The sequence below is a fragment of the Mixophyes fleayi genome, chromosome 3 (assembly GCF_038048845.1).
Source record: "Mixophyes fleayi isolate aMixFle1 chromosome 3, aMixFle1.hap1, whole genome shotgun sequence".
NCBI lineage: Eukaryota > Metazoa > Chordata > Amphibia > Anura > Limnodynastidae > Mixophyes > Mixophyes fleayi.
Window position 1 is genome coordinate 289,177,600 of NC_134404.1, and position 16,171 is coordinate 289,193,770.

The 16,171-nt window shown below is 40.8% G+C and overlaps 1 protein-coding gene across 1 annotated transcript in view; it reads left to right on the forward strand.

Moving 5' to 3' along the window:
- Positions 1-16,171, forward strand: part of FBLN7 (fibulin 7) — a 67,521-nt gene that overhangs the window by 27,799 nt on the left and 23,551 nt on the right. The window contains exons 2-3 of the mRNA XM_075203759.1: positions 11,595-11,754; positions 12,539-12,709. Of these exons, the coding sequence (XP_075059860.1) occupies positions 11,595-11,754; positions 12,539-12,709 (331 nt within the window). The remainder of the gene's footprint in view (positions 1-11,594; positions 11,755-12,538; positions 12,710-16,171) is intronic.

Consider the following 16,171-nt stretch of genomic DNA (forward strand, 5'->3'; position numbering starts at 1 on the left):
ACAGCTAATGTTGAAGCTCCTGTGCTTTCCTCCGTTTCCCCAGTGCCATCCCAGGTGTCTACGGCTTCCACGCTTCACCTGCCTACTCCGTCAAAATACGATGGAGACCCCAAAACTTGTAGGGGTTTTCTCAACCAATGCTCAGTTCATTTTGAGCTCCAACCTCAAAATTTTTCTACCCATCGTTCCAGAGTGGCCTATCTTATCTCATTGTTTTCTGGACAAGCTCTGGCTTGGGCTTCCCCTCTGTGGGAGAGAAACGATCCTGTATTACAAGATAGTGCCAAATTCATTTCTATGTTCCGAAGTGTGTTCGATGAACCAGGTCGTGTGACCTCCGTTGCTTCCAGCATTCTTCGTTTACGTCAGGGTTCTCGTACAGTAGGCCAGTACGTCATTCAATTTAGGATATTAGCCTCTGAACTTCAGTGGAACACTGAAGCATTAATTGCCGCCTTCTGGCAGGGGCTCTCCGATAAAATTAAAGATGCACTGACTACCCAAGAGCTTCCTACGTCATTAGAAGATTTGATTTCTCTTTGCCATCGTGTAGACATGAGGTTTCGTGAAAGGGAATCTGAGAAAACAACTTCAGTTAAAGCACCTCTTCGCTCAACCCCTCAATTTCGTCCAGCTTCATCTTCTGTGATCCCCATGGAGATAGGACGTTCCAAATTAACTTCAGAGGAGAGGAACCGAAGAGTAAAGAAGGATGGATCACTACGCCCCTGCATAGATTTTCGTGGACTCAATGCCATTACTGTTAAAAATCGGTATCCCATTCCGTTGATCACTGAGTTATTTGATCGCATCAAGGGAGCTCGGATCTTTACCAAGTTGGATCTTCGTGGTGCCTATAATTTAATTAGAATCCGGCCCGGTGACGAATGGAAGACAGCGTTCAACACCAGAGATGGGCATTATGAATATCTAGTAATGCCTTTCGGGTTGTGTAATGCCCCCGCTGTTTTCCAGGGCTTCGTTAATGAGATCTTTCGGGACTTGTTATATGTATGTGTCGTTGTCTACCTGGACGACATATTGATCTTTTCACAGGACCTGCCTTCTCATCACCAACATGTGGCAGAGGTCCTCTCCAGACTCCGGAAAAATTCATTATTCTGCAAACTAGAAAAATGTTCATTTGAGTTGCCCCAGATTCCATTTTTGGGGTATATTGTTTCCGGAGTTGGCCTACAAATGGATCCAGAAATGGTGAATGCTGTATTACATTGGCCCCAGCCAACTACTCTTCGTGCTATCCAGCGTTTTTTAGGTTTTGCCAATTACTATAGACGCTTCATTCAAGACTTCTCGTCCATTGCATCTCCTATTGTGGCCCTGACTCGTAAAGGGGCCAATACAAAGCAATGGTCATCCGAGGCCCTCCAAGCCTTTCAATTTCTTAAAGAGTCCTTCTCCTCTGCTCCCATTCTTCGACAGCCTGATGTGACACTTCCCTTCTTCCTAGAAGTAGATGCCTCTAATGTTGGCTTAGGAGCCATTCTCTCCCAACGATCGGAGCAACAAAAATTCCATCCTTGTGCCTTTTACTCTCGGGGTCTCCTGCCTGCGGAGAAAAATTACACTATCGGGGACAAGGAGTTGCTGGCTATCAAAGTTGCATTAGAGGAGTGGAGATACTTATTGGAAGGAGCTCGTCACCCTGTGACGATTTTCACGGATCATAAGAACTTGTCATACTTACAGTCTGCCCAATGCTTGAATCCTCGTCAAGCAAGATGGTCTCTTTTCTTTTCCCGTTTCGAATTAATCATAACCTTCAAACCAGCTGCCAAGAACAAGAAAGCTGACGCTCTATCCCGAGCTTTTGTGACGTCCTCTGACGTTGAAGAGGTTCCCAACCATGCTATACTAGACCCCAAATGTATCTCGCTGGCTGCTTCTTCCACTAAAGTGCTACCATTTGGGAAGACCCTCGTGCCTCCTACTCTTAGGAGGAAAATCCTTTCGTGGTTCCATTCTTCTCGTTTTTCTGGACATGCTGGTGAACGCAAGACCTTTGAGATTCTCTCTCGAAGTTACTGGTGGCCCTCGATGAGGAGAGACGTCAAAGAGTTTGTAGCTGCTTGTGAATTGTGTTCTCAGTTTAAATCCTCCCGCAGAACTCCAGCGGGGTTGCTGCAACCACTACCCATTCCGTCCAAGCCCTGGACCCATATTAGTATGGACTTTGTTACTGATCTGCCACCTAGTAAAAATTGTAATACTATTTGGGTAGTGGTAGACAGATTTTCGAAGATGGCTCATTTTGTCCCTTTGTCTGGTTTGCTTTCCTCGTCTACTCTGGTTGAACATTTCGTCAAGGAAATCTTTCGTATTCATGAATGTCGGTCTGAGATTGTGTCAGATAGAGGAGTACAATTCGTTTCCAGATTCTGGCGGGCCCTTTGTAAAACCTTGGGCATACGATTAGCACTCTCATCTTCCTACCATCCTCAATCAAACGGACAAACTGAACGGGTCAATCAAGATCTCGAGACCTTTATAAGGATGTTCTCATCAGCCAATCAAGACAACTGGGTAGAATTGCTTCCTTGGGCTGAATTCGCTCATAACAACATGTACCATGAGTCATCTTCCAGAACTCCATTCTTTGTGGTTTACGGTCACCATCCGTCTTTTCCGGAATTTCCTGCCCTCCCTCCCACCCAAGTTCCTGCTGTATAGACTGTTTGTCAGACCTTCAAAAATATTTGGTCTCAGGTCAAAACCTGTTTAAAGAAGACATCTGCCAAATATAAGTCTTTCGCAGATAAGAAGAGGCGGGCTATTCCACCACTGAAAATTGGAGATCGTGTCTGGTTATCTACCAAAAATATTCGTTTGAAGGTCCCATCTATGAAATTCGCTCCCCGTTTATTTGGTCCATATAGGATCATTCAAGTGATAAATCCAGTTTGTTTCAAACTTCTACTTCCTAAGAACCTTCGTATTTCCAACGCCTTCCATGTGTCCTTGCTCAAACCTCTCATCATCAACCGTTTCTCGGCTCCTCCTTCAGCACCTCAGCCAGTTCAAGTTCATCAGGAGGAAGATTTCGAGATTACTTATGTATTGGACGCAAAAATTTCGCGAGGAGTTCTCCGTTTCCTCGTTCATTGGAAGGGCTTTGGTCCTGAGGAGCGTTCATGGATCAAAGCTGAAGATCTCAACGCCCCAGCTCTTCTTAAGAGGTTTTATTCCAAAAATCCGGACAAGCCCGGTTCCAGGTGTTCTGTGCCCACCTTTAAAAGGGGGGGTACTGTCACTCATCAGACTGTGAGTGCTTCTTCCCGTGTGTTTAGGAACCGTGGCCGTCCACCATCCTGAGGGTCTGCGCATGTGCAGCCCTTTCAAACCTTCAGTTCATGTTCCTTTTAGTTAATTGGTTGATCAGGCAACACTCCCTATTTATAGCACCTGAGTTCCATACCTCGTTGCCTGATCTTGGAGTCTTATTCCCCATGAGCCTCTGAAGGTGTTCCTGTGTTTCCTCGTGACTGTTTAGCTGATTCCTATCCGCTGCCTCCGTGCGCTACAGTCTTCAGCTCATCTCAACTCTCCTGTGTTTCTTCGAGACTGTTAGCTGATTCCTATCCGCTGCCTCCGTGCGCTACAGTATTCAGCTCATCTCAACTCTCCTGTGTTTCTTTGAGACTGCAACAGCTGATTCCTATCCGCTGCTCTCCGTGATCAACAGTTCCAGCTCAGCTCTACTCTCCCGTGTTTCATCGTGGCTGCACCTGCTGGTTTCTATCCGCTGCCTCCGTGTGCCTGCAGAGTCCTGCTGGCTGCTACTCCTCGGTTCTGCTCGTGTCTGCAGCAGCTGATCCGCTCTCCGTGCTTCTCAGTGTTCCTGCTGGTGTCTACTCGCCAGTCTGCATCGGATCTACGCCTCGCTGCTTTCATCTCGTCTAGACCATCATAAGAACTTGTCATACTTACAGTCTGCCCAATGCTTGAATCCTCGTCAAGCAAGATGGTCTCTTTTCTTTTCTTTTTCCCTGCCCCTGCTTCACACGGCTCTGCTTGAGAAGGTAGAGCTGTGTGCACCTAACAGTAGTGCACGCAGCATTGCCCATGTATATTATGGGGATAGGAAGAGTTGGAAAGGGGCCAAGCACTGTCTAAAATGATAGCCACACCCCCATGCATACTGGTCACGCCCACTGGCGGCATGGTGTGGAAACCCCCTCTACAAATCCTGCCTTTGCCCCTGTATCCGTACACTTGATAAATGATAGCTAGAATCTGATTGGATGCTATAGGCAACACTTTAAATTTTCCTTTTTAGAGGGTTTGATAAATCTATCCTATAATGTAATTAATAAGAGCTTTAACTGCAATGCAATGAGCAGTTTATAATTACCTGCTTCCATGTTCAAATTATGGGATTACAAAATCATACTGTCACCTATGTTGTTAATTTAATTTGTTTAGGTATGCAGAGAATTGGCAAACACATTACCTAATAAAATAGCTCAGGATGTAGAGAACCTGTTTAGGCCAGTCACAGAGCAAAACACAAACCCTGCAGTGTCTGTCTGATAACTTCTACGAAATCACTAAATATCACTGGGCAAATACTGTAGTTCCACAACATGTTATTACAGTTACATGTAACGAGAATCAACTGCTCCAAACTTGTTTTCCTGTACTTGCCATTCAATTTGCTGTTTTGCTGTGAAATTGGAGAGCGTGCGTCTGAGATGTTCTGGCAGCGCTATGAATGTAAAGGTTGCAGGTCACATTTGTGGTAAGTTATTAAGTCACCGCTAAGCTGGCATTTCTGAAAAATGCTAATGAGGTGCAGCCGAAGAACCATGTCTAGTATATGCTCCATACCATTCATATTTTCAGTGTTCGATGGCTGTTTTGATACCACAAACTTGCTGATGTATAAATTGATGCTATGTAAACAGTTGTAGGACTGCGGTATTTAGAAAATGTACTAATTGCGTTGCATAATAATGAAGACTGTGCCTTGCGTCTGATTTTAAATACTAGACATTTTAGATTTTTTTTATATAGTTTGGAAAAATAGAGTTAAGTGGCAAGAAAGAACTGACTGGTTTGCTGGTATGCCCATTAACCTATTTACAATTTGGATCAGTGGTGGAAGTGGAAATTTAGAAGTGGCGGTATATAGAAAATGTACTGCTTTAGGTTTACAATCAAAGCAATAGGAGAAAGGGCTGTATGGTGTACCACCATATACCAGCCACTACGACCACTGATTTGGGTACTAGAATGTCAGATTTATGTCATCTTTTCGTCATTTTCATTGTTGAAGCTATTATTTCCAATAGACAAATTCTAAAATTATTTCTTTAGTATTTTCCTGGTATAGATCTATAGAACAGAAATACTCCATGTTTAGCACCTTTTTCCACAACTAAACTTGTTACTTTTTTTGTGAGTATATATTGTCCATATAGATTAACCTTTCATCTATAAGAGGCAAAACACTCCTTTCTGACCCCAAACTTGGACAGTTCCAAGTATCTGTCAATATCAGTTATTGTGGGGGTCCATTCCACAGTTTTGCATCTCTAACAGTGAAGAACCTTTCTTGTAGCTTGAGAATAGTTTATTTTATTCCAGCCACAAAGTGTGGCCTTATGTCTTCTGTGAGGACCTTAAACTGAACCGTCGCCATAGAATGTTCAGTATTATTATTATTATTATTATTATTATTAGTGTAGATTTGTAAGGCGCCGTACAGTAGAGATAACAGGACATACATAAAACAAGGACATACAAGGTAGACACAATAAATGCAGACATGAAAACAAAGGGTATGGAGGATCCTGCTCAATAGAGAGCTTACATACGTGGAAGAGGGCACAGCTGAAACAAGTGGAGCGAGTGGGCTTAGAATGGAAATTGGGACAGTTGTGAGGGTGCAATAGTGTGAATAGTATTATCGGGGATACGGTAAGCTCTAAAAAAGAGATGGGTTTTCATTAAAGGCTGTGGGAAAACCTTATTGGGCGTGGTAGGGAATTCCATAATTGGGGAGGAGCAGCACGGGAGAAGTCTTGTAGGCGGGAATGAGCCGTGGTTACCAGAGAGAAGACAAGGAGCAGTTCAGAGGTAGATCTAAGTATGCAGGATGGAGAGTATTTTAATATAAGATTAGAGATGTATGAAGGGGAGGTGTTGTTGAGGGCTTTGCAGTAAAGTGTGAGTAATTTGAATTTGATTCTGGAGAACACAGGGAGCCAGTGTAGGGATTTGCAAAGTGGTGCAGTAGATGTGGAGTGATGAGAGAGGAAGATAAGTCTTGCAGCAACTTTTAGGATGGATTGAAGTGTGGATATATGGGTGTTGAGAATGCCAGATAGCAGGAGCCTGCAGTAGTCAAAAGGAGAGATGATGAGAGAAAGGATAAGAGTCAAGGGCCAAGCCTAAAACAGCAGACTTGCAGAGACTATAGGCTACTTGGTCAGTTGTCATCTTACTACATTTGCTCTGTGCTTAAAAAATTCTATGATCATTTGTGCTAGTTTAGTATATTTATTGTTTTCATGGACATGGTAGAAGTTGGACCTTAGTAGGTTTTGAGAAAAGAGATGAGGCAAAATGCATAAGAAATGCATCACTTGCTTCAAATAATCAATCTCTATTTGGGTTATTAGTTAACTTAGGAAGTCCGACATGTTCTCTTCCTCTATTCAGCAGCAGATTACCATGTTAGGTTTGAGGTATTCTCTAAATAAACAGGCAGATAATGGCTCAAAGTATTACAGGTTTGCTCTGTACAAATGCTGCATTGTTGCTGGTTTAATAGAAAGGGGCAGGGCCAGTGATGTCACAACAGCTCAAATAACTGCAGTCTCTTTAATCTGCATTAGATCATGTTAGAATGCTGTTGTAAGGAAGTGGGGTGAGCTTCCGCGGTCTGTAGTGGAGCTGGGGGACGACAGTAGTTTCAGGGGCAAATGCAGACATTCTAGAAAGAAGTTTCCAAATACTTGATTTTTGGAAAAACGCCAACCTGCAAAGACTTCCTTTTACTCAACTTATTGCTTATGTGACAATTAATATGCTTTGTACATTTAAGGTTGCTTTATGTATTATATATTCTCTATCGCCTTCCACTGTTTGCTAGTATGGCAGTCCTCTCCTGCCATATGTGCCCTGATGGTGTGAGCCTATGCTGCCTCTTGTCACACATCTGTCACTTGATCTAAATTGCTGGTAAATGGGCTGCACCAGCTGAGCTAAGCACTGCTCCACCCCCTCCTGATGACTGATGACTGAGACTGGCAATACACCCTCACGACAGTCCACTAACCCACATAATTCACAGTGACATCAAGGTTGATCTTATACACTAGCACAGCTGAGTGAGTGAGGCAATGTGGGGCAGAGGAATAGTATAAGTGAGAGCTATACATCATTCTAAGTACTAGAATGGTGTACTGCTCATGTAATTCATTGGCACACAGGGGGGGTCTGGACAAAAGGAAACACCCACCTAAATGCACCTTGAGGAGGAGAGAGGGATATGCAATATTTTAACTTTTTTACTACAGAGTTGTACGTTACCATTATATCTGAAAATTAACATTTTTGGTTTTAGTGGTCTCTTGACGTTAGACAAGTTATATCTGCATCTTTACTACATGTTTAAAACAAATATTGTGGTGGCATTTTTAGTATATCAAGTATAGAGATAGTGAATATCCATTGGATAAACCTGGACCATCTACTTGCAATAGGAACTGCTAAATGTAAAGCTTTAATTCCACTGTCCTAAGTAAAGGTCAACTCAGGCTGCTGTTATGATAGCAACAAGTGAAATACGTAGATTGTACAGGCCACCGAGTTTAATTGTGCTACATTTAATAATACCCAAGATATCACAGCAGTGAAGGAACATAAATCTCCAATGGAACTTAGTTGTTTGCACAATTCCAAACTGTAAAACTTTTGAAATAATCCATATGTGACCTTTATTAAAACAGTATGTGCATTCAGCATGTACATATACATTAAAAATAATGCAGCAGCTACTACACAGACATTATTCATTAGAAAGTAAGATTACTGAATTTTGTATATTAGTAAAGGCTCTGTTACAGGTTTGAAGTTTAGGAATTAAATATATACTATGGTGGCATAGGACGTGACAAGGGTATGGTATGTTATCACAAAAGGGTATATAGAGGCAAGAAAGCATATTCTTCTTTATATGTCCACATGATCAGTTCCATCCATCCCAGCATCTAAAATGGCCAAGAGGAAAACTCAATGACTTTCTCTAGTTAAGATAAAACTCCCTTCCTCCCAAGAGCTCTATTCCTGAGGAACTCACCCATATCGACACTGACAAAGCTCCTTTCTCCATGTTACAACACCCTGCAGAAATCTATATGAATGCAGAGAGCTTAGTGCATTGCTTCATAACCCTGAGTGGATGTCACCAACACACTGTACTAAGCGCTATATTCATTTAAACATCTCCAGGTTTCAAAACCCTGAAGAAGAGGCCATTATCTGTGCTTGTAGGGGAGTTATTCTGGAATTAACGTGGGATCCCCAGAGTTCTGTCACTTTTGAGAGGGAGTTTATTGGTACAGAAATCGTTTTAAATGGTTTTTCACTGTAAGCCCCCCCCCCCTTTTGTGGGATTTTAGTAAGAAGCCCTGCCAGGGGTAACACTGTTCCCCATAGCAACAGGGGACCCATGTTTGTCGACCAGTTTAATATCCACCTTTTGATATTTTTTTTTGATACCTAAATTAGGGAGGACAATTATTCTGAGTACTGCAGTATATGATAACAGCCACATCTCATCTTCTGTATGAAGCTTTCATTATATGCATATAATAAACCATTTTTTTAATGAACAAATTTAGTGAAACTGATAGCCTATATTTGCACAACTGCAGAGACTGCCCTAAGTCTGGGCCAGTATCGCCAGGCAGCTGAATAATGCTCAGCTACTTTTGGTGATTTGTTTTTTCCATTGAAATAAACAGTGATAAAATATTATACTATAATCAAGAGACTAATAATAAATAGCCAGCAATGCTATTTAGTATGTACTGCCCTACAAGGAAGACAGAATGTCAGTTTATGGCAGGATGACTTTTAAAGTCCATAATTCTTTACATCAGTTATTTAAATTCTAACTTGATCTATGCAATGATATTGTATAGTATTCAATAATTTGTTCCTAATGTTGTAGACAGTAGTAAGAAAATATATACTAATATATAATATAGACTATACACTCAGTGGCCTCTTTATTATATACATTTTCTTGTTAATACAAATATAATAATATGGCAGTAAATCAATACATAAAAGCATGCAGACATAGACGAGAGGCTCTGTTGTTGTTCAGACCGCACACCAGATTGTGGAAGAATGTTTGACCTTGGAATGTTTGTTGGTGCCAGGTTGGGGTGGTTTACAGAGAATGATGGGCTAAGCAATGAACATCCAGTGAGCGGAAGTTCTGTGGACGAAAATATTTTGTGAATGAGAAAGATCATAGGAGAATGGCCAGACTGGTTCAAGCTGACAGGAAGACAACAGTAACTTAACCATACGTTACAACAGTGGTATCCAGAAAAACATTTCTGAATGCACAGCACATCAAACCTTGAAGTGGATGGACTACAGCATGAGAAGGTCATAACTGGTTCCACTCCTGTCAGCTAAGAAGAGGAAACTGAGGCTACAGTGGGCACAGGCTCACCCAAACTGGACAGTTGAGGATTAAAGAAAACGTTTTCTGGTCTGATGAATCTCATGCAGATGGTAAGGCCAGAATTTGCCATAAACAACATGAATCCATGGATCCACCCTGTCTTGTGTCAACAGTGGAAGCTGGGTGATGATATGGTATGGGAATGTTTTCTTGGCACACATTTTACTTTTAATATCAATTGAGCATTGCTTAAATCACACCGCCTATCCAAGTATTGTTGCTGACCATGTGCATTCTTCTATGGCCACATTCTACCCATCACCTAATGGTTACTTCCAGCAGGATAATCTACCATGTCACAAAGCCCACACCATCTCAAGCTGGTTCCACGAACATGACAAAGAGTTCACCGTACTCCAATGGCCTCCATGGCCACCAGAGCTCAATCCAATACAACACCTTTGGGATGTGGTGAAATGGGAGTTTGGCAGCATGAAAGCGCAGCTGACAAATCTGCAGCAACTGCTTGATACTATCATGTCAACATGGACCAAAGTCTCCAAGGAATGTTTTGGACACCTTGGTGAGACCATGCTATTCTACAATTCTGGCTGTTCTGGGGGCCAAGGGGTGTCCCAGCCAGAAAGGTGCACCTAATAAAGTGGCACTGACTGTAAATCCTACAATGTTTATTACCTTCATCCTCATTTGTTTAAAGTTTCTAGAAAATCTTTATAGGTCTAATAAATTCTGGTTTGGTTCCATTGATTTCATCTTCATTTTACAATAACTCATTGAACTTAATGATTAAAACATGTGTTTGGCTGTTTTGAGAAAACAGTCACTGCAGGAAGAGAAAAGCATCTCAATGAATTTAATGTAACATTTTCTAGTTACTTGCATGTGAAGTGTGATCAAAACCACGAACCTATTAAACCTATTAAGATAGAACTATTATACTTTATTTGAAATGTTTATAATGTAATTCTCATTTTTGCATGTTAGCGCAGAGTGAGGCACTTTTCTGCGCCTAGCCGACATTCTGCAAGGAACCTCTCAGAAGTTGCAAGATGTTATATGTGCATATTTACTGCCACCGTCCAATGTTAAGCCATGCCAGGAACCTGCAAATGCCTAATGTCACAGAACAGCACTCACAGTTTCATAAATGATCTATAATAAAGAGGGGGACTTGTTGTTAAAATATGATTTAAAACTACCATACTACTTGGTAGTGCACAAAAGGTTTACAAAGAAAAGGTTGTGGTACCTAACATAGGTGACAGGTTGACTTTGGATGAACTCCACCCATTCCTCATTTTTCACAGCAATTCTCTTTCCCCATCCATGTAGTAATCGCAAATAATTGTACATTCTTTAAACTTGTATTCAGGGGCTAGCTGGGCAGCATCTGCCCATGGGCTGGTCCCAAGGTGGGCTACCTTTAGCTGAGTCACTGAGCCACCTGGATTTGTTTTCTTTAATATAGGCTGCTGAGTCGAGTTTTGCCCCCCGGGCTAAAATTTGCCAGCCCTCTCCTGCTTGTATTGCTCCCACGATAGTGCCTACTGTACTCAATGCACCTCGCAGAAATAAGCTATACAGTGGGCATTCCACTGAACGTAGTGCTTGCACTGTGCCTAGTACACAAATTTTAGCTGATTATATTATCACCCATTACTTAAAAACAACCTTATCGCTGGGTGTGGGGCTGATTAAATGATCATGACAAAGTGACATTTTTTCGATGCCTGCTCAATATATCAATTTTATCAGGTTTATATAATTTTATGTGAAAAGGTGTTATGAGTAAAATTCATGTGTGGGTGTGAGAAAACAAAGTGTTAATCTGCAACAAATAAAAGTGATATGGTAGCGATTTATTCTATTGAAACAACTGTTTGTTTGTTTTTTTTAATCACAGAACTGTCTCAACAAACAGCAGCTCCTGGCTGCCATTCGACAAATGCAGCAGTTCTTAAAGGGTCAAGAAACACGATTCGCAGAAGGAATCCGTATTATGAAAAGCAGACTCAATACACTGCAGAACACGTTCAACAAAGCCAGTCCAGACCTACAGCCAGGTTAGTGTTTAAAAATATACATATATTTAAGATATTATATACACCAACATGTGCAGGATAAATGTTAACTTTGGTACAGAGGTACAGGCTAAAACATGGCAACTATATATATATATATATATATATATATATATATATATATATATATATATATATATATACATAAATTATATAAGTCACCAGTGCAATGGCTAGGGACAACAGTGGCTTGGGGATCTTGGGATACACTGCCACTCTTCTTTCCTAGATTAGAATAATTGTTTTCTTGTATTTAGAACTTAAAAGGAAGAAAGATGTATAATTCTCAGACTGGGTAAACTTCATGGGTAACAGCCTTAATGTCATATATGAAAAAAAATCTAAGTAAATAATTTAATACATTAATTGTGCTGTATATAACTGCAACAATAATTTGTAATGAGACACTAAGTGAATTAAAGACCCCATAAAATTGGAACTTGAATTTTATGAAAATTTGCAACTAATAGCCCCTCTTCTTCTGTAAGGCCTTAGGCATGGAACGTTAATTAGACAAATCTTTGTATTGACCTTGGCTATACTTATACATATTATTTATCTTTGCTCCAAAGTAAACAAACCCTGTTTTTCAAATATATCTTTATAATTAAACCATTTATTTTCCTCTATTAATTAGGTTGCCCATCTCTGAACCCTCACAATGTCTCCTTCCTACAATGAGGTGCACAAAACTGTGGCCCCATATTCAAGATACAGAATTCATGTATGGAGATGTGTAATCTGAATATATGTGTCTCTTTTTCAGTCTCTTGCCCAGCACTAGAAGCTCCCGATGATGGCAGAAAATTTGGCTCTAAATATCTTGAAGATCATGAGGTCCATTATACATGTGATGCGGGATTCCAGCTCATTGGTCCCACTAGCAGACTATGTCAGCAGAATGGAAGCTGGACGGATGATGCACCTTATTGCAAAGGTTCCTATAATGTGATTTATTAATGCTTTAATTAGCGACCAAAGGATAAAATAGACGTTTTGTTTTAACTGTACAAATACAGTCACTCTAGTTAATGTTGCACAAAATATGGAGGAGCCCTTAAAAATGTATTAAACAAGGTGGCTACAAATATACAAAGGTTACCAAAACATACACCAGAGCATAAAACCCAATATCTTAAAGGCTAGCTAAACTCAAAAATTAAAATATTTATACATTATAAAAGTAGAATTCACTGTTGGGTCCTACTTTGAATATGCTCTTTTTCCTGCCCCTGAACTGCAAAAAACACGTTCCTGACACATTCCACAAACCTCATTTACGATACACACTTAGGGGCTCATGCTTGATGCATATGCATTCATACAGTAAGCTATAGGAAGCTGCACATATAAATAGCGTGAATCCGCCCAAATGATGAGTTGTGTGCATGTCACAGTCCACAGGTCTCAGGGGGATTCTAGAGCCTGCTAGGTTCAGCGCCACCTACAGGGAGGCGTGGAGTCTAACAGGACAGAAGGTTTTCACCAGTGACCCCCACAAGGGAGTTTGGGCTTAGCGGTTTCTGCCCCGCAGGTCACGGCCCTCCAGGTAGGTACTCAGCGAGGCTCTGTGGAGAGAACCGAATGGAAGGTCTGCGGAAGGTGTACACGGAGGTCCAGGTAGCAACAAGCAGGAGACTGGATCAGGCTGGTATATAATCTGCAGCAGGTAGTCAGCAGACCCCAGGTAGCGGCAGTAGGAAACTGGATCAGAGAGTGCGATGTTCTGCAGCAGGTAAACAACAAGATCCAGATAGCTGCAACAGGATACTGGATCGGAAGGTGCGATGTTCTGCGACAGGAATACACCAGGGTCCAGGTAATTGCAGCAGGAGACTGGATCAGAAGGTGCGATGTTCTGCGACAGGTATACACCAGGGTCCAGGTAGTTGCAGCAAGAGACTGGATCGGAAGGTGCGATATTCTGTGACAGATATACACCAGGGTCCAGGTAGTTGCATCAAGAGACTGGCTAAATCAGGCGGCACGAGGAATAGGATAAACCATGATAAACAGGGCTCAAGTTCTTGCCAGGAGGTACGAGACGCTGGAGCGATCCGTGGGAGACAGCATAGACAGAATAGAACTGAGCTAATAATATTGCCACCAATCAGCAGAGGCTGTCTATATGATATCGCTATATATATATTGACAACACAAAATAAACTGTACCCCTCATACCTTGGTGTCATCCTCAGAACAGTTCTTTGTTCCTCACATCTGATCTATATCCAAATCATGTTACATAAATCTAAGGAACATTTCCAGAATATGCACATATATCACACTTTATATGTAAAAACATTTAATTCAGCCACTCACAATCTCCGGCTTACAATTACCCTAATACTGGTCTTCCCCTAACCAGACTTTCACCCCTATGATCTATTTTGAATGTGACTGCTACACTTATTTTCCTATTGGCTATTTTTCAATTGCCTGTCTTTTACTGAATCTAATTTAAAATACTTATATGAAGATACAAAGCATTAACAAAACTGCACCAACATACATCTCTTCCCCTGTCTCAAAATTTCTCCAAATTTAACCCCTCCACTCTGCTCAGATCTTTGCATCCCATCCACACTCATTACCTGTTTCCAATCCGGGTTACAGTGTTTCCCTCCTTTCTACCACAAGTCCCCTAGCCTTCAAAACTTCAAATGTTTCTTATAAAACTCACCTCTTTAGACAAGTTTATTAAAATCCCGATCCATCTGCTTAACCTCCCTAAGCTATTTTACACAATTGCCACCCTTAAAAATATTTCACTCAAAATTTACTCTCATGCTCTTTCCGTACTCAAAAAAACCCTCAGATTCCAATACCATGGCTATTGGGTTGGACCAATGTGCAATATGTGACACTCATTTATCAAACTCCTATTTTCCTATAGAGTGTAAGCCTGCGAGCAGAGCTTCTTACTACTTTATCTATCTGTTGGGACTCAGTCTGATTACTGTTCCTAATTGTAAAGCACTGCAAAGTACAATGGTGCTATATAAATATTATTATTATTATTATTATTGTTATTATTATTATTAATAATAATAATAATAATAATAATATTATTATTATTAGTGTAGGGACATTGTGTTTTTATTACATATGGCAGTTTTCTGTGTTTAAAGCTAGGTTTTACATTGGGCAAAGTACCTGTAGAAATGTGTTTCTCCGCTGCAGTGCAACTGGAGAGTGAAAAATGAGTTGCATTGAAAAATATAGGACAAGATCAAATCTGCCCCAGCTCAGAACTGGTGCAAAATTAAGTAAGGAAATGACTAAGTGTCGATCTACACAGCAAGGAATGTTGTCATCTCCGGAACATATCGAATACAGGAAGCTATTTTTGGATTCTTTGTGGCAACAGTGTAGCAATGTCAAATATCAGAAATGTTGTTTTTTTAGAAGAGATCCCACAGACCCTGATTAATGGCATTATCAGTCAATGCAGAGAAGAGTGTCCACATGCCTGCATTGGTATAGTGTGCCATTTCATTGAGTGAGGAATGCCATTTCCCCTGGCACTCTGGCAGAGTTTCAGCTGTGAAATTGTTGCGTATGATTAGGGCTTCTGTGTACCTGGAGAACATCCAATGTAATGGAAAACTCTGAGCACAGATTTTAACTTCTAAAATGCAACAGCAACAGTTTTCTAGCTGCAAAAAATTGCAGCTTTCCAAAACCCCAGTGTGTGTTGTACTTTAACTTATCGTTATGCGTTTGTCTAATAAATCATTTTGTGCACATTTTTGTGGCATCTCTTTGTGAATGAGCTTGAAACAGAGAATACAGTGGTGTCTGGAATATGGATCTGGCAGAAGACATAGGGCTAGATTTACTAAGCTGCGGGTTTGAAAAAGTGGGGATGTTGCCTATAGCAACCAATCAGATTCTAGCTTTCATTTATTTAGTACCTTCTACAAAATGACAGCTAGAATTTGATTGGTTGCTATAGGCAACATCCCCACTTTTTCAAACCCGCAGCTTAGTAAATCTAGCCCATAGCCCTTAATCTTCACAGTAGGCTTGCTATTGATTTCATGCATTGTATGTGGTATAGTATGGTATATAGTGGCTATAAAAAGTTTTCATGCCTTTGGCATTTGTCACATTTTATTTTCTTACATCATACAATAAAAATGGATTTATTCAGATCTTCTCATTATGAAGCTTAGTGTTTGGTGAAGCTACCAAGAGGCCTATGGGTACTGAAGTTACGTTCTGCCATGGCAGAGATGGGAGAAATTGTCAAGCAGACTGAAAACTTCACAAATCTACACTTCATATGAGAGTACTAGGAATAAAACCATTTATGAAACCTCTCATGACATCTTGCTGAGAGTTCACTAGAAAGAATATGAGAGACACAAATAAACAGAGTAAGATCCTTTGGTCT